The sequence below is a fragment of the Chanos chanos genome, chromosome 6 (assembly GCF_902362185.1).
Source record: "Chanos chanos chromosome 6, fChaCha1.1, whole genome shotgun sequence".
NCBI lineage: Eukaryota > Metazoa > Chordata > Actinopteri > Gonorynchiformes > Chanidae > Chanos > Chanos chanos.
The window spans coordinates 11,788,041-11,810,899 of NC_044500.1; the positions used below are offsets into that span (position 1 = coordinate 11,788,041).

The 22,859-nt window shown below is 41.3% G+C and overlaps 4 protein-coding genes across 4 annotated transcripts in view; 1 reads left to right on the forward strand and 3 right to left on the reverse strand.

Annotated features, from left to right (window-relative positions):
• axl (AXL receptor tyrosine kinase) overlaps positions 1 to 688 on the forward strand; it is a 24,532-nt gene extending 23,844 nt beyond the window's left edge. Inside the window, exon 19 of the mRNA XM_030777819.1 lies at positions 92 to 688. Coding sequence (XP_030633679.1) covers positions 92 to 551 — 460 coding nt within the window. The 3' untranslated portion in view covers positions 552 to 688. The remainder of the gene's footprint in view (positions 1 to 91) is intronic.
• A 3,992-nt stretch (positions 689 to 4,680) lies between these two features.
• On the reverse strand, positions 4,681 to 9,998 carry bace1 (beta-secretase 1). The gene is made up of 9 exons (XM_030778010.1): positions 9,804 to 9,998; positions 7,761 to 7,849; positions 7,363 to 7,579; positions 6,928 to 7,065; positions 6,610 to 6,744; positions 6,155 to 6,256; positions 5,757 to 5,906; positions 5,258 to 5,429; positions 4,681 to 4,925 (listed from the first exon to the last, which is right to left on the reverse strand). The coding sequence occupies exons 1-9, from the start codon at positions 9,996 to 9,998 to the stop codon at positions 4,681 to 4,683; spliced, it is 1,443 nt and encodes a 480-aa protein (XP_030633870.1).
• A 2,816-nt stretch (positions 9,999 to 12,814) lies between these two features.
• Positions 12,815 to 15,485, reverse strand: LOC115815041 (T-box transcription factor TBX1). The gene is made up of 6 exons (XM_030778011.1): positions 15,479 to 15,485; positions 14,843 to 15,014; positions 13,718 to 13,819; positions 13,350 to 13,521; positions 13,004 to 13,159; positions 12,815 to 12,886 (listed from the first exon to the last, which is right to left on the reverse strand). Exons 1-6 carry the CDS (start codon positions 15,483 to 15,485, stop codon positions 12,815 to 12,817), a joined length of 681 nt encoding a protein of 226 aa, XP_030633871.1.
• Positions 15,486 to 17,938: 2,453 nt separating this feature from the next.
• Positions 17,939 to 20,591, reverse strand: apoa1b (apolipoprotein A-Ib). Its single transcript, XM_030777635.1, has 4 exons — positions 20,494 to 20,591; positions 19,579 to 19,625; positions 19,146 to 19,290; positions 17,939 to 18,972 (listed from the first exon to the last, which is right to left on the reverse strand). Exons 2-4 carry the CDS (start codon positions 19,616 to 19,618, stop codon positions 18,372 to 18,374), a joined length of 786 nt encoding a protein of 261 aa, XP_030633495.1. The 5' UTR covers positions 19,619 to 19,625; positions 20,494 to 20,591; the 3' UTR covers positions 17,939 to 18,371.
• Between the last annotated feature and the right edge of the window lie 2,268 nt (positions 20,592 to 22,859).

Here is a 22,859-nt window from a genome sequence, read left to right on the forward strand (position 1 = left end):
AACAGACAGACGATATGCAACATGTCATAACTAAGGTGGACTATTGAACTCATTTACTCTCTCTCTCTCTCTCTCTCTCTCTCTCTCTCAGCTATGCTCTAATGTTCTCATGCTGGTTGCTGAGCCCGAAAGACAGGCCTAGCTTTGAGAGTTTGCGCTGTGAGCTGGAGAAAACCCTGGATGAACTCCCGGACCCTCAGGACCCCGACGAGATCCTCTACGTCAACATGGAGGAGTCCTCCGGGGAACTGGGGGCCGTCGGGGGTCGGGATCCTTTGCTCGGGGGCCCGTGTCCCCTGGGGGCCCTGAAAGGCTCTGATTCGGTGGCCACCGTGGAGGTGCATCATCCCGGCCGCTACGTGATCTGTCCCCAGCACGAGAACCAGCGCCTCCTGAACGCTGACTCTCTAGAGAGCCTCAACCTAATGGGCTCCACCCCAACGCTAGTGCTGCAGCCCTCCTCCCGTTCCACCCCCGTGCCCTCCTCCGAAACCCAGATGTCTGATGAGAGAGACGGGCCCGGGTCTAAGAAAGTCCCCTGGCAGGGATAGACAGACCTGGCGGTGATAGACATTCTTTACAGACTTTGTGAACTGGTACAGACTTAGAGAGCGTGACGCACGCATCACCTTTTCTTGTGGAGAGTTCGAGTATTGACCTCAAGCATGTTACTGCCCTACACCTTTGCACAAAAGCGCACATTCCACTTCTGGATTTGGTTCCCCACACACTCCTCTAGACATTCCATGTTATAAATATGACAAATTTGTGATGATAAATTAATAACCAAATTTGATATCCTGGGCATATCATTTAGCTGTTATGTATTTATGTATGTTGTGATTTGACTTAACAAAATGGGGTGCACTCTTAAATGGAGTTCTCAACCCTTCAAGATCCCTTCAAAATTTATGATGAGGAACCCCCCCCCCTCCCACCACACACACACACAGACCCAATTCACATTCAAAGCACACAGTTACACTCATCCAGTACCACAATGGAACATTTCAGACACATGAAAAAGGCCAGTTTAGACATTCAGAACCTCACTGGCTACTCTTGACTTATATATGAACATGACTTGGACATTTGCTTCAAAACTATTAAACATACACCGTGCACTCAGGAGGTACTAACAGTCCAGCTCACTGGCCAATGACAATGCAAACAACAACTTCAGTGACGTTTTCAGTCATTGTGCCCCTGTCACTGAATAGAAGAGATCAAAGCAAATGGAGGTTCGGTGACAAAATTCATGAAACTGGGTACTCTTTCAACAGACTCAAGAGCTTCTTTTCCACTGCCTCCTCGAAGAGTGAGTCCTCCACTGACTTCTTAGACTCCTCTTAGACTCCTCTAAGACTGAACGAGCTCCACTGCCTATGTCCTGAAATGCGACAGGTTTTACACAGATTTCACGCAAGCGCTGTCTTACTTGTCTGGAGTGGGGTTTTTTTTTCTTTTTTTTTCCTTTTTTCTTTTTTTGAATCTCAGTTTCACAATCCCAGGCATGCAGATCCCAAAGACAGTTTCACAAATAAACAATCGGAAGCACTTCCTGTCACCGGAGCTGGTTTGCCTTGTTTTAACTGCCTGAGGAATGGAACAGCTGGGGAATGGAAAAGAACTGGAGGGAACAAGTAAAAAGAATGCAAAAACAAAGAGGGGTGATATCATGAGATCAGTATCCTATCACATTTGGATTACATTAATCAGTCCTTCCAACGAAGTGCTGAAATCAAACTAAACCGTCGAAAAACCGACCGTCAGTATCCTCAAAAATTACAGAAAAAGGTACGTGTGTGTTAAAAGGACGCTGTTCGGGTCAGGTTTAGACCTAAGCTTGCCCTGGTCCTGACCTCCAGGGTTTATTCGGATTTATTCGGGTATGCTGGTTCTGCGACTCGTGAGGTACTGGGTTTGCTCCAGTAGAAACACCTCTGTAAGGGACAGTGACGTGAAGCAGGCTCAAGTGGACCAGCCAAACCCGACTTGAGGGCGTAGTCAAGGCCTCTATTCTCCAGAAGTTTGACTCAAGCACAGTATTATTGTCTTGTGTTTGTTTTTTGTTTTGTACATATGAAACCTTTGCACTAATATTCATTTATGTCAGTCTTCATAACTGTTTTTTTTTTTGTGTATGTATGTGTGTGTGTGTGTGCGTCTGTTACATTTATTTTTTCATTGGTTTGTCAGACATCCCTACTGGAAATTTAGACAAAAGTATATTCAAATTGTAATATAGTGTTAGTACCAGTATAAGTCTAGAGAAGTTACCTGTTTTATATGAGAATGAAAATGCAACTTAAGATAAATCATTTATTTTTGAAAACTGCGGTTGCAAAATAAAACGCTGTCTATTTTGAAAAGAGGCATTATTTTTGTGTAAATTTTCAGAAGGGATGGGCTTTTTTTTTTTTTATCACACTCAAAGTGATGAGTTTTCTCTTACAAAACCAAGCCATTCGGAAGCCAGAGCAAACACTTTAGCATTATTTAACCAAAAGGATAAGAAGAAGCAAAATGATAAGATACTGTACTCTTTCGAGATTTTGTAGCAACACCGTAGGCTTGGTACACAAGTGAAAGTACATGAACTGAATATTTCATGAGTTTATAAAGCATGTATTTAATAACACAGAGCAATACTGTGAGTGGATCTTGCGTTGTGGAATTACTTGGATATTTCTATAGACCAACACTGGCAGTGTGACTATATGCTGATCTCTTTAAAGTCTGGTACATCTTGTGATGCTGTGTCTTTACATGTTTTATCCACATATAAACTACTCAAATCAGTTATTAATCATCAAAGTGCCTTCTCAAAAGCCAGTATTTTGCCTTAAAATGGTGTACAGCATCTTGTTTTAATGACAGTCGATTATTGATATCACCATTATGATTTGTAAAAGATTTTGATATGCTTTTGTATAAAATAAATACTACCTGCACATTTCCTACATCTATATTGATTGTTGATTAACTTTGATGTGTGTGTATGTACGTGTATGTGTGTGTGTGTGTTTCATTCTTGGATTCTTTCAGCTTTTCTCTGATAACACTCTAATGAGAGAGTTTGGTTCTTAATTATGTCTTAACAATGTACTGTCCTAAGAATAATGCAGTCTCGAAGAAATTACTTTAAAGAAATAGGTTCCTTCATCTTTCATCCAATAGGAGGCGCTGTAACCTTGCTTTTGAAAGCACCGGGGGCATCTGAAAACATCTGAATCACATCATGTCTGTTCTATGGATGTCTCGATATGGACATTAGCGATACTCTCAGACTCAGTCCTTCCTGTGGTAATTTACACAGCTAAATTTTACACACAAAGAACATTTCTCAGCTATCACAAGCATACGATTAAGATATGTTCAGATTAAACAGATTTCTTGTATACAGTCTCAAATAAATTGAATCTTGAATGCAAAACCCACCATCACTCAGCCCACTACCCAAATAATTATATTATACACTCAACAGAAAATGATTTAAAAGATGCAAAAAGTCAAGAATTTTAAATTCTTTATTGGCTGTGAGAGTTGTCCAATTTGTTACATCAAGTCAGTCAAAGATTAGAGTTTTGCACTGTTACATTTATCATTGTTTCATTCTTAGTGTCTTTTTGTGTTTGTTAGTTTAGATTGATTAGAGTCTGATATGCCTATGAACCTCTGATCTCTCCAAGCTGAACTACAGTGCTGTTATATTATAACAGCACCAGGGAGGGAGGAAATATGGTGTGTCTGTGAGAGAGTTTGTATGTGTGTCGATGTGTACACACATGCTGGTGTGAGCTGGTGTGAGTGTGTGTGTGTGTGTGTGTGTGTGTCAGTGAGTGAGTGTGAGTGTGAGAGTGTGTCTGTGTGTGTGTGTGTGTCAGTGAGTGAGTGTGAGAGTGTGTGTGTGTGTGTGTGTGTGTGTGTGTGCGTGTGCGTGCATGCTCCTGTGTTTGTTTGTGAAAGTCCATATGTAAAGAGTTAAAAGTTAGGCCTGCATTTCATTAACTTCTACACAGAGGAAACAACTTAAGCATTTTTTAAAACAATTATAAATATTTTTCATATATCTGCTTAAAACTTCCATTAATACAAACCTTGAGTAGGCATTTCTTTTTGTTCAGTGTGATGTAAGCTCTCTGTAAATATGTTAGCAATAGTAAATTATCTGAACAATTAGTAATCAGTGCGAATTCCTTTTGACAGGCTGGTATCCTTGTAACTCAGAGAAAAAAAAGAAAAAGAAAGAAAAGAAAGAAAAAATCATACACTTTTTAAAACAGTTATACTAATATTAAGGTCCCCTTATTAGTATTTTATGTGACAGTCTCCATTCATTCACGCATTCTGAACAATCACAAACTCACAAACACACACACACACACACACAAACATAAATTTACATACATATAACAGCTCTCCATTGAAAAAGGCTGTCCTTCATTAGAGGATGGGACCACTGTCATATATTCAAGCTGGGCACCAAGCACTCCCAAGCTTTCTGTCTGTCCATTTCAATATACCATATTATAGATATGTACACCTTCAGCCTTAACTGTTTAACCACTCTCCACACTGTAGCTCATCCTTTATCTAAAAACGGTTCCTTTGGTGCACTCTGATACTGCAGCCCGCATCAGAAGATCAGGTCCAGGGACCACTGCTGGGAACTATGGCTCACTTCAGGAGAGAAATGTCGTCGGCAAAGTCGCCCATGCCCGGTGGGCGAAAGCAGCGGGCGAAACGCCACTGGCACACCATGAGGCAGAGGGGCAGCATGAAGAGGGCACAGATGCCCGCCATAATGTAGGCTATGGTCATGAGTGTGGATTCATCTGTCTGTGGAATGTTATAGCCACAGTCCTCCAGGTCTATGCCGTGGAAAGGCCCCTCCACAGAGGCTGTGCGAAACTCGTCGTGGACTGAATGAGGAGGGGAGAGGAGAGGACAGGAGAGGAGAGGAGAAGAGAGGAGAGGACAGGAGAGGAGAGGAGAGAATCAAATAACAAATGGAAAAGGATTTTCCGTTTTCCGTTTTCTGTCTAAGAAAACACATGCACCCATGTGAATCCTTATTATGTAGAAATGCATAAATGCACACATGCACGCAAACACACACACACACACACACACACATATATATAAATACACAGACACATGTGCACATTCGCAAACTAACACAAACACAGATATAACATATAGACACAGACTGACATTTAAAGGAGCCACTCAGACTCTCTTCTCTCTCCCTTACCGTGACATGTGCTGACTGCAAAGCCGATACGTTTGTGCTGACGGTCAAACACCACGTAAAAACCTTCCATAATGACAGCACCCATAACAGTGCCAGTGCTAGACTGGGACACTGCAAACTTATAGCAGTCTTCCTGTGCCGAGGCCACGTCCTCCACAGGCCTCAGGTACTGCTGCAGAGCCAAGAGAGGACAGGAAGGACACAAGTCAGCAGAAACTCTATTACAAACTCATTGTACAGTCAAGCCAATGTCACTGCCTCACTGTAGGGGTTACCCCCCGACTGCTATCACTTCTTACAGTCAGCTTACAAGAGTCAAAGAAATCCATGTCTCTGTCTTGAGGTCAACCTTGAAAACAGTATGTCTGAAATGAGTCACACACACAGACATACACACAGACACACACACATACTCACAGACACATACACACACATACACACAAACACAAACACATACACACACACACGCACGCACGCACGCACGCACACACACACTGACCTGAGGCAGGATGGAAATGCGGAAAGACTGGTTGCGGTTCTCACTCATCAGATAGAGAGAGATGACAGGGAAGATGTGCCAGGGGGTAGTGCCCGCCTGCCAGCACACCAGCTGCTCTCCCAGCCAGAACCCTGAGGGAAACTGCTCCGTCTGCAAGAAGAGGAAAGAAAGACATGATTACATGTCAAAAGAGGTCAGTACTACACCAAGAACATGTCAAGACCATTGTGTACCTGAAACAATGGAGCAGAAACGCTAAAACCAAAAAAAAAAAAAACCCACAAGGCAGTGAAATGACAGTTACACTTTCCGTGAGTTCGAATCTTTTCTCTGTCAGAAAGACAGATGGATAAAGACGGGAAATGGGGGGAAGAGGCAAAAGACAAAAAGTCACTGACAGAGGAAGCTGCTTCAATGGCCTTCACTGCAGCCTGGAACACTTTGCGTGGGAGGCGAAGGTTTGTGGTGCCGCTATCCACTATACTCTTGTCATAGTTATACTGAGAGAGAAAACAAAAAGAGACAGAAAATGCAAAATGTTCTTTTATCTCTTGTAGAGGTAACTTTCTTTTGACACAGAGTACCAAAAGATAAAGGTAAATCTGAGAAAAAAGAAAAAAAAAAAAACAGTTCATCATGCATTATTCATGTTCATCCAGTGAACATTTCATTGTAATTTTATGCACATTATGTTTGAAGAGTCTTTTTCCAAATCATCCACAATCAAGAAAGGTACATAGAAAAGGTCTTAGAATGACATAGCGTATAAAGATTACAACACGAGTTTTGAATATTGTAAGCTTTAGTGGGTGCTCTGCGCTCGCACGGAACAAGAACAGTCTTTGTTTTCTACCTCTTTACAGTCCATGTTAAGATCCTGTCCATTGACCTCAATCCGTACTATGATGACCTCATAATACCACTCCCGACGAATAGGAGTATACCACAGGTCCCCCACGTATAAGGAAGAGTCCACCCCTCCAATGATCTGTAATGGACAAAAAAAAAAAGGCTCTATGTAACTTACAGGTTACACTCTGCAGTTCTGACTTCATTAAGTCTTGTCTTTAGTGTTTAACTGTTTTACCGCAATTCAGGAGAAAAAAAAGATTCAGTGTGTGCTTTATTTTCTCCCCTTTCTCTTGCCCTCCCCACCCTTTTTCTTTCTCACCATGCTGCCACCCACGGTGGCACTGCCCAGGCTGTAGTTCTGGGTGAAGCCGGCCCCGCAGAGCTGCAGGGAGAACAGGTTGGGCACGCTGGTCTGCCTTACCAGCGAGTCGAAAAAGGGTTCCAAGGTCTCGTCGGGCTGAGAGGAGGAGGAGGAGGAGGAGGAGGAGAAATGCGAAAGAGTAAGACTCAGCGCGCGCGAGACGCGAAAGCCAAAGACGAGCGTGAAAAAAATAGAGACACACACGGTAAGAGAGCAGTGGCAATTTCGACCACTTAAAAACGAATCTCAGGGTCCAAGCGCGTGCCGTCAATTAAGACACCGCCGAAAGGGACATCTAAGCTCATGTACGAGCAGACAAAGTCATTCACGGAACAGCGTCTCACCCGGGCTCATATACGAGCAGACAAAGTCATTCAGAGAACAGCATCTCACCCGGGCAATTTCAGCATAGGCCAGTCCCAAAATGCCCTCCCAGTTGGAGCCATTGATGAAAAAGCGATCGGACTGGGTGATAGCAGCGATGTTGGCACGCAGAGAGACATTGGGCCCATGGGGCACTGACACCAGATCAGTTCCTAACTCACCCTCCCAACGGCCCTGTGTGTAAGGCACATACACACTACGGCCAAGGTCTCTGTACGAACTGGAGCTACATAAGAGAGAGCACAACACATTAGGGTGAGAGATACATTAGAATACATTTACGGGACTGAAATGATTCACACAACAGATTTCTTTTGAAGTAAACCTTTACAGGAAAAGCTTAGTAGATTAGACCTAACAGTTATGGCTCTGAGAGAATTACATTAAGCCTCAGGTATTGAACTCACAGTGAGCGATGGTAGTATTTCCGCAGAAACGGATGAGCTGCTGCCCCCACAGCAAAGTTACTGCTGCCTGTATCCACCAGGATGTTTAACTAATGCAAACAAACCGAAAACACAACGCCCCCCCCCCCAAAAGAACATGAATTAGCTCTCAAAAAAAATATGAACATATCACTGACAGACATTTATGATGGACTGAAACCGTGTAACGATTAATTTTACAATGAGAAATACATTCTGTTGTCCCTTTTTGCTGTTTTTTTTTTCATTTATTCTGACTTTTGTCTTGAACTGTATGCTGCGTTATGTATTTTAAGCGCAACATGTGATGTATTACGGTGTCTTTTTGAGGAAGCGGCAATGGAAATGCTGCTCAGCAGAGGGGGGATAGTCTTTTCTAAAGGGCTCTTGTCATGATCCATGAAACTGCAGGCTCTTTGCTAGGGATTTAAAAAGGAGATCTATTATTGATCATTCTCCTGCAGGCCACCAGAGACTACCTCCTGCGGTCCAGACCCACTGACTGCGCAAAATGTGATACACACACACACACACACACACACACACACAGAGCACATCACACACACACACACACGCAGAGCACACCGCACACACCATGAATGAGGAAGGAGAGACAGAGGAGAGACACAGCAACCTGAGAATACCCTGAAATTGTGCAGCAGTAGAAAGAGAGTGAGTGAGTGTTTTGTGTGTGTGTGTGTTTGTGTGTGTGTGTGTGTGTGTGTGTGTGTGTGAGAGAGAGAGAGAGAGAGAGAGAGAGAGAGAGAGAGAGAGCTGGAGTGATAAAAACAGCAGGAGAAGAGAATTTGTCATTAATAAAATGACACTAGTGACCTCAGATCCGTTGCAGGCTACAGAATTTCCTGCGCATATTCATTAACTGCGCTGTACCACGTTAAATCTCTGTCTCCCATTCTGAAATTTGAAATTTTGAATTAATCTCCTCTAAATGCTACTCTACCACACTATACTATAAGATGACTGTACCTCTTGTCACTCATCATCTGCTTATCCCTGCTCCATTCATCCTGGGATATTGCTGGACTTCACACTATCCATAAATCACATTGTGTACGATAAAGCACCATCCTCGCTTTTTTTTACACCTCAGCATTGACCCATCCTGCCAGATTCCTGCGCTCTCTCTCTCTCTCTCTCTCTTTTTTTTCTCTATCACTGAATCCAGAGGGCTGGACTGCATCCTGCTACTCTGACACATTCATCCTGACACCTAACTACACAGTTTCCTCTGAAGGAACCATACACTGCACTTCAATACACATTTTTAATAACAGGAAATGAGGAATTACATCTTGTCTCTCTCCAAAAATTGCAAAACTATGTTTTAGGAAATACCATTAATTCACCAATTCTAATTCTAAGAATTTCAGGAACTGTAAGGAAGAGCTGTTGATATTTAAATGGACAAGGTCATCAAAAAAAGACAGGAATTAGTTAAGACATAAAAAAAATAATGTCTGAATATAACAAACTTGATTATCCTTTCTTACAATTGATTTTTAACACTATTTTAATTAGTGTAACATTTTTAGCACTATTCACTTGGGGACCCTTGTTTCTTCTAACATAGAACATTTCATTTATAATTTATTCAGTGATTAAAGGTGTTATTCTTTGTGCTGACAGACAAAACTTTCTCTTTTGCTGAATTGCTGCGGGGAGTGAGAGCCCTGTTTCCTAGAAGAGACTTAAGTAATCCCTGTGCCAGCCCGTACCCTGCCAATCAGCTGCAGAAAAGATAAAGGAGAATTCATTCATTTTCTCTCTCTCTCTCTCTCTCTGTCTCTCTCTCTCTCTCTCTCCCCGTCTGTCTCTTTGCAGAAGATAAATAAGCGTAATGCATTGTTGATGTCCTTGTGACTCGTTTAATTTTCTGGTAAACCAATACAAAAAATAGCCTACACTACTGCGCGCACGACAATTGTAAATGGTTATTAGTAGCAGCGCATCCATTTAGAAGAAAGACACATGAGTAGGCGTGTCAGTAAACAACATCCATCTCACCTTTTGAGGCGGTGTGCCCACAGCCATCTCGACGTAATATCCTTGTCCTGATTTCCCTCGGAGATTGTCGATCATGTCAACGAAATTGATGCCACCCGCTCCTCTTCTTTTTCGCGCCGCCTTAGGAGAGCCCTCCCAGGCGACAGGTTGCGGCTCGGAGCGTGGGGCTTGCTGCAGGGGAAAACGAAGGGCCATCGAGCTAGGGCGTTCCACTAACACGCTGGCATCGGTAGTAGTGACCCCGACCAAGAATATTATGGTCCAGGAAAATAACATCCAACTGAGACAAGGTGCTTCCATTTTCAATGGCACTTGGAGTTATTTCAATGCTTAGTTTTTATTAAATGTAGCGTTTGCAAGACTCCCTTTCTGTAGGCTACTATTAATTTGGTACAGCCATAAAAAAACAAACACGGCTCTTTACGAGATCCATTACCGGAACCTTTCGAAGTAATTTGCAGTTATCTACCATGATAATGATCGAATCACCCTTCTTCGCCATCCTCTACAAGACAGATGTCTGGTTCATTTACTAGCAGCGACTCTCATTCTAGATTTCCCGTTCCTCTCCATTGCGTGTGAAGTATATTTAGTAACTGGTTACGGCATCCAATATCCCGCTGCCAAATCTCATTCACTTTATCGCAGTACAAACTGTCGAAATTAAAATGTAAAAATAATAACAAACAAACAATTCAGATCAACTGATAAATGAACTGAAATCAAACGAACATCAAGAATGTCTTGAATCGTTTGTTTATGGTGCAGCTGAAACGTATGAAAGGAAGAGTATTTGCATAATCAAGATATAATGCCCTTAATAATACCGTTAATCGCCCGATCTCTTTGCTCCGTGTCGCTTACTGGTATCATGCAGCACACCATAATCCGCATCTCTCCGCTCCTATACACTCCCAACCTCCTCCTCCTCCATCTTTCTCGCATCCGTACGGTATGTACAAACCCTAGTGCTGAAACAAGCGCATATGAAACCACTAAGTGGAGAGCATTGTGGGAAGTGTATTTTTTTTCTTCCATTTACTGAACGCTCCGCACCTAAGGATAGAGGCAATGGGCGTAATCAATGAAATTGCTTATAATTATGCTCGGAAACGTTAGTTTTGTGTGCTGATGTATTTTAAAGGTTTTTCTAACCGTGCATTCAATTCCTGTTGAGGCAGTATATAAACTCCACTTTAAAATCGTAGATACATAAATAAAGGCGGAACCTTTAATGTGATAAATAATTGAGATTTTATCGTGATTAAGATTTTAAAACATCATCGTTAGAACTGGTTTGAAAAGACTAGTGATGTCAATGTGTCACAGTGTTTGTTGGCTACACATACACATAAACCAATGACAGAACAGAGAACAGGTCACTCATATTACCACAGTTTATTTTGACATTCTGAGCATGTGCTGAAAAGACACAATAGTGGAGAAAGTAACAGTGAACATATAAAGAGAGAGAGAGAGAGAGAGAGAGAGAGAAACTGAATGAAACTGAGGAATTTAACTGAGGGGAGCAAGGACATTACTTTTAGAAAAAAAAAAATACACTATAACTCAGAGAACCAGTGTGCACCAGTGTTCATCCTTGTTGACCTGTCTCTGATCTGACAAGGCCATCCCACTGACTGCTGTGGAGGGGGACAAAAGCAGAAGAAGGACAGAAATGACTGTATCTCTCCCTGTTGTTCATCTCAATGGTACAGGCCATTCCATCATTACAAGGCAGGGTCAGCTTGCCATGAGCAGGCTGCAGGGACAGGTTGTGTGGAGTGAGATGCTCTAAGGAGACAGTGAGAGAGTTGCTTTATGAGTAAACTCTTGACAGGTTTACAGAGGTGTTCATTGGTGGATGTAGTACTAGACAGGATGAGAGAGATATATCATGAGAAATACTAGACGCAAATATTTAAACAAAATTTGTGTACTGACTACAAAACCAGTCTCAACGTAAGTATGTTATGTTAAAAACTGGTTGTGGTATGAAATTGAAGTACAATAAATAAATAAAGTATGAAACCTGCTTAAATGAATACTGTCATTTTATCTGAAGACTTTAAAATGCAATGTAATGTGTAACAGATAAATTAATGGGATCAGAGGTGTAATCTGATTGGTAACCACTCCGAAGATTCCTTACTGTTCAGCTGCTCTTCATTTCTTGCCAACTGGGCCTCTGTGGCAGTGCCAGGTTCAGGTGTGCTCTCCTGATGGTGCCAGGGTAAAGAGAAAGGACGGCTCCGAGATCTGTCACCATCACCTGACCTGAAGCCACGATAACACAAAGACCCTTACCAGCAGCAAAACTGTGCCAATCAATACAGTAGTAAACACAATATAAAATATGGCACTTTTTGATGTATCTCAAAACAATGATTCCTAAAAGCAGTGTCCTACTTTATATTTTCTGACAATTCTTTTCATATATTACTGTCTGTAGTTTTGTTGGTCAGTTTCACTATTGCGGCAAATTCTATGCCTTCCTCAGTGAAGAGGAACATATAATAATGTTTGTTATGCTGTCGCCTTAGCAGAAGTACAAAGTATTTAAATTATTGTGATCTATGTTAATCCAAGGTTTGAGAGGTCTGCTTCGTAAGAACCAATGTGGATACAGGCTTTTATAAGACAGGCCTGATCCAGATCTCCTTGAACGTTTGATTAGCTGAGTCAGCTTTGTTGGATAGAAGCTGTTGAAAGAGAACTCCAGGACTGCCAACTCCTATATTAGTCACGTAAATAAACAGGCATGTGATTAACCTCCACTGGCTGAGTCAAAGATCTTAAATAATAGAACTGCTCTTCAGCCTATATCATAAGCAATAAGAGATAATGATAGTACATAGACATAAGTCTGCAGATGCTGACGTTTTATTACATGTCCCCGATTGAAAGTTAATAATTATAAATCACACATTATCTGTTTATCAGGTTGTCTGCACAGTTTCATGTCAAGCTGACCCCATTTAGCCTCATTTACTGCATGGTGATGTGGTTGTTTACCATTCGTCTGGATTTGTGGTACGGAAACCTTTAGCGAACGGGTTACTCGCTATCTTCAACTGAGTAATCTGTGCACAGAACAAGAACGAAGCAAGAATCACAATATGAAAAGCAAAGGGAGAGAGAAAGAGTATGTGTACAGAAACAGTGACATAGAATGATCGGAGAGGATTATGCATGCGCACCCTGTGGTTTTGATACGCGGTCACTGCAATGAAACGCGTCTCAGGAAAAGAGAAGGTGCAAAAGTTGCGATGAGCATAGCGTTGGCTATCACGACGTTGATCCACTAGAACCACGTGCAGCCGTGGCTGATATCGATGCATAGAGTTCAGGATCATCTGGAGACACACACATACACACACAAACACAAACGTACACACACACACACACACACACAACACACACACACACACACACACACACACACACACACACACATACACATAGAACAAAGACATGTGACCCAATGCATTATGTTGATGCAAGCGCATGTGTGTGTGAGTGCATGTGTATATGTATCTGTCATACATGTCCATTGTCATCCAGGAGGTTGTTGGTAAGTTTCAGCCGGTCAAATGAAACAGTCTGTTTCATCCACTGGGCGCCGCGGGCAGGGGAGTCTGGGTGAAAGTGAACTCGCCCTGGGGCTGCAGTGTCCCCTCTCCCTGCTACCAGCCAGGAGGAGCTGTGGAAAGCATATCTACACAAACAACAAATGCTCAGAGAATAAACATACAATCTCAGTTATATAATATAATATAATATAATATAATATAATATAATATAATATAATATAATATAATGTAACCACACTCAGAGTAGTTAACTCTAAACACTGGATGTACTATCACTGTTCACTTGTACTTCCGTCAGGCTTTGGTTAATTAGTCAGTTACCTGTATCTCTTGTCATCTACTGGTATGAAGTCCATCAGGAGCACGTATTCCGAGGCTGGATCCATGCCTGAAATACGTACTTGGAATGTGGGAAACATCCTCCTACAATGACCAGTGTATATCACAACCAGATAGTAAGATACAGACACCCTGTTAGGTACAGAAAGAATGACTTATGGGAAAGTGTATATTTGGTCATGTCTATGTCTATGTGTATGTCTATGTCTATGTCTATGGCACTGTTTACACCTTGCATCAGATCCGATTTTGGTGATCCGATCGCAAGTGGACAGCTCTAAAGTACAGGTGTAAACGCACCGAATGCACATCGAGATCCGATCACTCAGACCATATTCAGAGGTGGTCTGGATCGCACATGTCTACATTTTTTAGCAGTGTAAACACGAATGTGATCTCGACCACATTGAACGACCGCCTACTCAACTGACGTCTACAGAAATCATGTGAGTGTAGGGATTGAACAAAACACCTCTGAAAGTGATATTTGACTCATGAACAGTACATGATACCAAATTGCTAGTAAACCACACTACAAATTTACGACACTAATTCTGTTCGTATAGAATTTAATATACATCTTGCATCATCGTGTCGTCTACAATAAGTTTATTGAGCCGAGGTATACAGGCAAGGCATGGCTTGTCTCTATTAGCGGGCTCGGTTAGCCAAACGTAAAGGGCTCAGAAACACCACAAAACAGGAATTTCATTCTTTCATACCTTACTTTTTTAAAGTAGCCCTATGTAGTAGGTTTGTCGACCAGCCGCTTCACAGTTTCATGATAGTTTACATTAGTAACTGGCGACACAATTTGACGCATTTCTTTTGAAAATATTCCAGATTTCATCCTGTTATTTCAAAGGACACCTGTCAAAAACAACAATGCATTTGGTCTTTGCAAACAGAAATGAGAAGAAGCGGAGAAGAGAGATCCGATAGCAAGTGGGCACTCGAGACACGAGACGGATTCTAAAGCCAGGTGTAACCGGACGTACTTTAGAGCTGTCCATTTGTGATCACCAAAATTGGATTTGATGCAAGGTGTAAGCAGGGCCTATGTCTACGTCTATGTATATGTATATGTATATTAATGGCATAACCAACCTTCCAGCTTTGGTGACTATCATTTCAGTGCCTAGCTGATCAAACTGCTGCCAAAGGGAATGCATCTCCAGCTGAACTCTGACCCCAGCTACTTGAGGGGCTTTGCCATACATGCCCCCATCCTCTGGAAGACAAGGCAATCCCAGCATACAGCCCTGAGACAACTTAGTGACTGGAGATTAGAGGAGAAGAGAACAAAGACATAGAATTGGGAAAGACATATGTTTGGAACAATTATACAAATTTAAAGAATAACAGAGCACACATGTTCAGTAATACTGTAATACTTGGTAAACTTTAATTGGCGGCAATGTTTAACTGGTACCTCAGTTGTTAAACATATGAATTACATGAAAAAAAAAAGCTTCATACTTCTCAGAATAATTTTTTTTTTGTAACAAGATACTGAAAAGCCGTCATGAACAAAGTTTAAAATGCATCACCACATTAACCACTCTACTCTATCAGTTGTACACAAAAGGTTTAGATGTACATCCGCACAGATTAAACCAGTTTGTTAGCATATGTATTATTTGTATATTTATATAGTGAGGCATGACTTTCTGTGCATGCACATATGATCAATTAACACCAGCCCTAATATCAAATTAATCTGTTGCAGAAAATAAGCATTACCATCCATATGCACTTCGGGTCTTCTTCAGTTTGGGTATTGTCTTCAGTTTGGTTCTGTCCTCTTGGTCCAACGTTAGATTCCACCAGAACCTCAGCCCAGACTGACACCGATCAAGGTATGGCTCTCCACCACTCCTCTGCCCACTGTCTTGCCTTATTTATTTTTTCATTCAGAGTTTGTCTGAGATCCTGTGGGGTGAGTATGTGAAGAGCGGTATCTGTTAGTGCGTTTGCGTGGCCCACTGCGACAGCATTGAGATCTGAGCTCCGGTGTTGGGCTTTATACAATCTGAGACACCCATGGGGGTAAGCTCACACACGCACACACACACACACACACACGCACACACACACACACACACACATGCACACACGCATACACACACACACGTTCACAGCCTCTGATACAGAATAACCACACAAAACTCACTCTGCAGGATGCAATGTTAATGAAGCCAAGCATATGAGAACTCCCAAAAGACAAGGTCAACCAATCAGCTTTTTAGAGACACATGTGTTATGACAACATTTAGATCTAGACTTCTGACAGCTGACATTGTTTGAAACCAAGTCTATGTGCATATAATGTAGTGATTATAACTGAATGAGTAAATGTTTTGTGTGTAAATGATGTACCTGTTGTCATTGACCTGGTGAGCTTTTGATATGCCATCTATCTCAAATGTGATTTTGCATATATTTGTTCAGTGCACTCTAACAGTATATTTTTATATTTTTTAATATATGTTCTGCAAAAACAGTCATGTCCCTACCGATGTTTTTCTCTTCCTTATTTATTTATTTTTTTTTCTGCGGCACATACGTTCCTCTTAGCTTCTGAGAGAGGACAAGAGGCTGACAGACGGTTTGTGCCGCTGTTACAATTGATCAAACACTCAAAGTGTCCACCTGCCGCACTCAACGCACAGCAAATTGGATTCTTAAAAAAAAAAAAAAAAGCTTCCACTGTGATGTTGCAGAAACGCCCTTTGACCTGCGAGTGCTCAGTTAGACTTGTGACTGCATGGGGTCAGAACTCTCTCAATGCCTCTTGTGCTAGCCCTCAGGTTCTGTAAGATGGATCAGCTAATAATTCATGGCATACATACATGTGTGAATAAGGAAGAAACATGGGGAGATGGTGACAGTATTAATATGGGAACTAAATACTTTATATGTTTGGATATGGAATGAAAGAGCTGGTACAGGTTTTACTATCATACTCCAGCTGAGACACTAATGTGTAAACACATTTTGATGACACTTAATTAACTTGGTTATGGACAAAAATGTCCCATGTCTTTTACTAATAATACCGGTGTAGTCGCACAGTGTGTCGCACACCTCAGGGTGTTTTTTGCAATAGTGAAGCGATATGGAGTAGTGTTGATACAGTCTTGCCCGAGGAGGGTTTGTAAAGGTGATTCATCCATCTAATGCCATTACCAATAAACCCCAGATTACTCATCAAAGTCAGGTAAAGATCTGTCGTTTCTTGGTGACAAATTACCCCCATCAGCTCATATATCAACACCACAATCATTATAAACCATAAGCACAGACATCTAAATGCTTTCCATTGCAGGAAAGCAAGGCTTGCTCTGCAAACCAATGATTTTTACTCTCAGGAATGTTGTTTTGCCTGCACTAACAAGGTAATAATTAGGGGAATTATATCATTTTGAGAAGTCTGTGGTTTGTACAACCTCTCCCCTTCACCTTGTATAACATTACTTTACTTTACTTTATTTTTGGTAAAACTGGGAAGTAAAGTCACGTTTCATATATATACACACACACACACACACACACACACACACACACACACACATATATATATATATATATATATATATATATATATATATATATTTTAGCTTATGCAGAATAGAATTTTTAGAATTAAAATAGAATAGAATTTTTATTATTTTAAAAAATATCCTGTTTAGGTCAATATGTACTTAAAGTTCTAAAACTGGTAGTCATGTCTATGATTACAGTATCAGTGTATAACATCAGATGGTATGTAATATACTGGTTGCAAAGCTTAACACATGGGAAACACAATTTGACGTTGAGAGCTTTTTAACATGTCAGGACACTCAGTTTTGGGCCTCATAGGAAAACTTCCACAAAAGGCAACAACACTGGTACTTTTATTTTAGTTGTAATGTATAATGCCTTTATATTTTTGTTTGTTTTGGGGCTGTATTGTTTGTTGCACCTTATGTTTCTGTGTTGTAGAGTGAAAGCTCATTTTAACAGCCTTCAACAGCCGGTCTTTATTGACAATTTATGACTAGGTTGGATAGCGCTGGAGAAGGAATGTTTTCACAGGATCAAAGGAGGACGGTTAATAACATCTAATATTATCTTAGAATTGTTATTATTATTATTATTATTATTATTATTATTATGTAAGGACTAAAAACGAAAGAGATGAAACTGGGACCTTGAAGATATTTGTATGAAACTGTCTGGTTTTATTGGACAGGCATTCTTTAGGCACAATTTTAAACAAGCGACAACACAACACAAAACTTTGGCCAGTGATATTCTACACAACATAAAATTATGTTTAGATAAGCACGTGTGTGTTAGTGTGCATGTATGTGCTCCGATGCTATGCATGGTATATGAGAGGATAGCCACGGTCCGAGCATTACCTCATCATGAGGCATGATTTTTAAGCATGTTTAGCTAGCACATGTTGAATGTGAGTGTGTGCGTGTTTTTGCAATAGTTAGTCGATGGAACAAGGCTGATGATGTCTGACTCGATGCCATGTGGTTGGAAGTTAGGCCTTGAAGGCTGATGAGAGGTGAGGGAATTGGGGCTTAAAGGATTGGGCCTTAGAGGCTATGGAGGGGGTGGTGGATTGGAGGGAGATGGTTTAGGCGTCCTGGCCCAGGGCCTTCCTGATGGTGTCGTACAGCTCCTTCAACTTGGTCTTCAACTCATCAGCGTAGGGAGACACCTTACCCTGCAGGTCTTCATTGGCAACCCTCTCACGGAGATCGTGCACGGCCTTCTGCAGTTGCTCTTTGTACTCCTCAACGTAGGGAGCAGCCATGGTCCTCAGCTCCTCCAGACGTTCGGTCAGCTTGGCACGCACGGCCTCAATCATGGGCATCAGCTTGGTCTTGGTCTCTTCCACGTTGGTCTGGATCTTGGTACGCATCTCCTCAACCAGAGGCTCCATCTTTGCCTTCAGAGCCTCCAACTCCTCACGCTTGGTGGCAATATACTCCCTCACAACAGGCTCCAGCTTCTCACGGTACTCCTCAAAGTGCTTCTGCAGGACCTTCTGCAGCTCCTCACGTTTGGGCTCCAGCTGCTTACGCAGGTCGTCGATGTCCTTTGTGATCTGCTCACGGATTGAGGCAGTGGTATCCATGAGCTGAGCTTGAGCGGCCTGTCCGTATGGAGTTGCGGTATCAAGGGCATGGGTCAAGTAGGCATGGAGGTTCTCAAAAGATTGATGGAGCTTCTTCCTGGGTAAGAGAAGTATCAAAAGAAGTGTGTTAGGATATGTTACTAGTCAATCAAGCTAGAGGAACAGAAGAGGAAAATATGAGCATACAAGGTACTGTGCGAGAGCCTGTGTGAAATGAATTAAGTAAATGACCGAGTGAGTAACTTAATGTGTTGGTCATAAATTCCTTACTTGTATTCCTTGTACTCTGTGTCATCGAGGTGTTCAAGGGACTTCTGTGCAGTGTCCTTGACCTGACCCAGGTACATCTCTACGACTGATTTTACATGCTCAAACTGGGAAGGAGCATCAGCCTGCAGGGAACGGGCCTGGCAACCTGTACAAATAAGACAGAAAAGAGCTAAGACTTCAGACCTAAAGGATTGAGCAACAAGTTCTGAACTAACCAAATGTAAAATTAGGCTGATCTTTTCTCATTAACAATGATAATCTGAATTTTGTTGAAGATAATTTGTGTTTTTTGAACCCAGTACATATGTCTGATTCATAGAGAGTAAATGTATTTGAGTAATATGATTTTGTGAATTCAGAACAATCTCTGAGTCAAAAGTCCATTTCAAAAGAGATTTTTGAGTTGGGAGAAAAATGCAGAGGAACTATTTACCTGCCAACAGAATGGTCAAAGCTAGAGCCACAAATCTCATGATGGATCTGTGAGGCAGAGAGAAAAGATTTAGTACAGTATCAAAAATTCAGAACATTATTGCTTCACAAAGCTTATTATAACGAGTTGTAACATTAACCATAGTGAGTTAAGTATACCAGTATAGACTATAAGTAGAAACTGTGAGCAATTCTTTACTGTCTGAACTGGTGGGTCTGAGTCAGTTCACTGTACAGCATATGTTATCTTATTACACTAGGTTCTAATCTGGTCCAGATTAGAAAGAGCAGCAAGGAGTTACAAAGGCTTGGTAAGGAGATTAGCCCTCAACTACTACATAATCTACAATCCCTTGGATTAACCTGGACACATTGATGGCAGACATGTACAACCACACCTGTAGAAACTTTGTGTCCTAACCCAATGTTACTCTTAGGCAGCTTAAATGGAGCAAAGCAGTGGCTTGCAGGTTAGTCCTTTGCTTTAGTGAAGCCAAGAAAATTAGTGCTGAAGTTCCTGGAATCCTCTCATTTTCACTGATCACTTCAACTGTTTTTGAGGATAAAATTTATCTTTTCGTAAATCACCTAGCTTGGTGAAACTTTCAAATTAGCCTCTCAGATGTAATTCAGTCACTGTTTACTTTTACCATAGGCCAACAGCTCAGCCAGAAACTTTTAGCCCTAAACAAAGTGCTCACAAAAGGGTATTTTGCATTTCAAAACACAGTGTATTTCACATAAAAGCACTGGATAGCTTAAACTCCTCCGATCAGAATATCCTTAGTCATTGTCAGTAACGCCCCTAAAAAATTTGTTTCCATTGTAAAACATCTAGTTAAAAGTTCAGAAGTTCCACGATAAAAAGCCCTGAAGGCGATCCAGTGTAGTGTCCCAGAACTGAAGGTTCCCTTACCTGTTGATGATGCTGGTCTGGAAGAGACTGAAGATCCAGGGAATGGGACAACTCTTTTATAGGTCCCTAAGGAGAGGGAGGGAACAGGATGGGGGAGTGAGAGTGCCTCCGTGGAGGTGGACCTCAGCCCCCTCTTAATGACCCATACGAGGAGTTGGGTACAATGGTCACCTGCAGAGTTTAGAGGGGGGAGTTCACCAAGTAAGGATTCAACAAAATGATATGAGGCATACAACACACACACGCGCGCCCACGCGCACACACACAACACCCCACCCCCCACCCCCCACCCCCCACACATACACACACACACACAGACAGGAAAATGTCTGTAACATATTTTAGAATAAGAATGGCTATGTAGTTTAATCCTTTTAGGTACTTTGTACTTTAATACAGGTATTATATGTGGGACATGATGTGTTTCCTTTTCTATCAAACACACTTTGTATCTTAGACTTTGACACTAATCATTGTGCCCTCATGACTAATGATTGCGTGTGACAGTGTGGGTTCATAAAAATGAATTGGTTGTTGGATACAGAAAGATCACTCTTTCTAAATTATTCTTATTCACATAATCTTTAAAACATCAGTACAATATTCCCACAAGTATTCTTTTTTTTTTTTTTTTACTTGATAAAACATTTCAGTGACTGTTCAGTGTGTTTATTCATTTAAAAGTGTATTCAAACTTCTCAACTCTTATACACTCCAGGGAAAAGAAAGATCCTCAACACTGTTGGACTTTCTTGAAATAAAAATAAACATTATCGTAAAAACATTTGAACATCCTCCATTTGTCCTGTGTATGACAACGTCTGCCACTGAGGAAATTTTAGTGTTAACGATAGTATTGCTTCCTCACTGTTTCTCAGCGACGGTGTGCTAAATCCTGTTCCATTCTATGATGCAGATTTTCTTTCATTCCTAGTGAGATTATTCACACCCTGGGGGCCCATTTGGTCAAATTGCCATTTTTCTTCTCACTTAGCTGAGCTGAGTAATGCATCACCTTGGCAGCAGGAGATGAAGGAAACAAAAGGCTGTCTCAACCAAGCTGAGGAACTCAGACGGTGGGGAGACCTCATGGGTAGTTATCATTTGTTTTTAGCAACCCTAAAGAACCACAGGGTAGCTCCAGGCTTTTTTTTTTGTTGTTGTTGTTTGTTTTTTTGATTTCTAAAGGCTTTTGTGCATTTCGAGATCTCATTCGGGTAATTTACTGTGCAAGAAACTGACCACTGCATTGCTTTGCTAAGATGTAATTCAATAATCGATAAATGAATACATTGTGTAGAAATTACTTCTGTGACGTGGATAAGTCTTGTGTGTGAATTCGTGTGTGTGTGTGTGTGTTTGTGTGTTTGTTTGTTTTTGTGTGTATGTGTGTGTTTCAGTAGTTCTGAGTGGGACTTTGAGACTAATCTAATAAACACGGAGGCAGATCTTATGCAAACAAACAAAAATGACAGAATCAATGGATTGCAGCTGCACCTTAGAAACATCCCTCTTGTAGCTCTCCTCGTTGGAGTGGAGGGGATGTGTTGCTCTCTGAACTTCTCATTATGATAACATCAAAAGAGGGCATTGAGTCCAGGTGCTGGGTCATAAAGACAGAATGTTGTAATGCCCTCAGAACACACTGTCACCATATCACACCATTAAAATACGCTGCCAATGTGCTTTCTCTGTAAGTACTGACATGATAGTTAGGTCAAAGGGTTGAGCTGTCCACTGGGTCTGGACTTTGAGGCTTTGTCAAATTCAGCTGTTTTTGTTGATATTGCCTGACTGAACAGGCAAACAGACAATCATGAATGTTTTTGATCGGTTTTGATGACGTCTGATATGCTTTGATTTGCTATATTCAAAGTGTATGTGTCTTGTTTGTGTTATTTGTGTACCAAAAATTCCTACTGTGAGAGATCTATTTTTTTCTGATTTTACTTCACATATAAGTATGTTGAGTTCCATCACCCTGTCGATTACTGGTATCACTAATAGTTAGCTCAATGCTTCTCTTTCCTATCTTTCTCAATGCTGCGGAGAACCATTTGTAAAACAAGAGATGAGTTTGGAGTGATTGACCAGTGTAGTATGTGTACACAGCGTAAGGTCCGAAGCCAAGCTCATTACCCTTCTTGGACCACTACTAGCGAGTTAATTATTATACCATCAAGAGTAAAGCACAGAAATCTATGCAGCCTCTGCAGTCATCAATCATTTTAGATAGTTCTGCTCCAGCAAGAGCAGATCCTTAAACAGGAATAGGGTAGATAATAGGAATGGGCCCCCCCCCCCCCGTTATTTCAGTTTGATCCATTTCTCCTTGACTGGATATAACAACTAGTAAAATTATATGG

Bases quoted from the DNA above. Each gene is read 5' to 3' on its own strand.
- bace1 (XM_030778010.1), bottom strand. From the start codon at position 9,998: ATGGCCCTTCGTTTTCCCCTGCAGCAAGCCCCACGCTCCGAGCCGCAA. The intron at 7,580-7,760 runs GTGAGTTCAATA...TCTCTTATGTAG, and splicing joins AAATACTACCATCGCTCACT to CTCCAGTTCGTACAGAGACC. The intron at 7,066-7,362 runs GTGAGATGCTGT...TCCTCCTCTCAG, and splicing joins CCTATGCTGAAATTGCCCGG to CCCGACGAGACCTTGGAACC.
- LOC115815041 (XM_030778011.1), bottom strand. The intron at 13,820-14,842 runs GTTGGTTATGCC...TGGTCATTGTAG, and splicing joins ATAGTCACCAAAGCTGGAAG to GAGGATGTTTCCCACATTCC. The intron at 13,522-13,717 runs GTAACTGACTAA...TTGTTTGTGTAG, and splicing joins GTAGATGACAAGAGATACAG to ATATGCTTTCCACAGCTCCT.
- apoa1b (XM_030777635.1), bottom strand. From the start codon at position 19,618: ATGAGATTTGTGGCTCTAGCTTTGACCATTCTGTTGGCAG. The intron at 19,291-19,578 runs GTAAATAGTTCC...TTATTTGTACAG, and splicing joins TTTGACCATTCTGTTGGCAG to GTTGCCAGGCCCGTTCCCTG. The intron at 18,973-19,145 runs GTAAGGAATTTA...TCTCTTACCCAG, and splicing joins ACAGAGTACAAGGAATACAA to GAAGAAGCTCCATCAATCTT.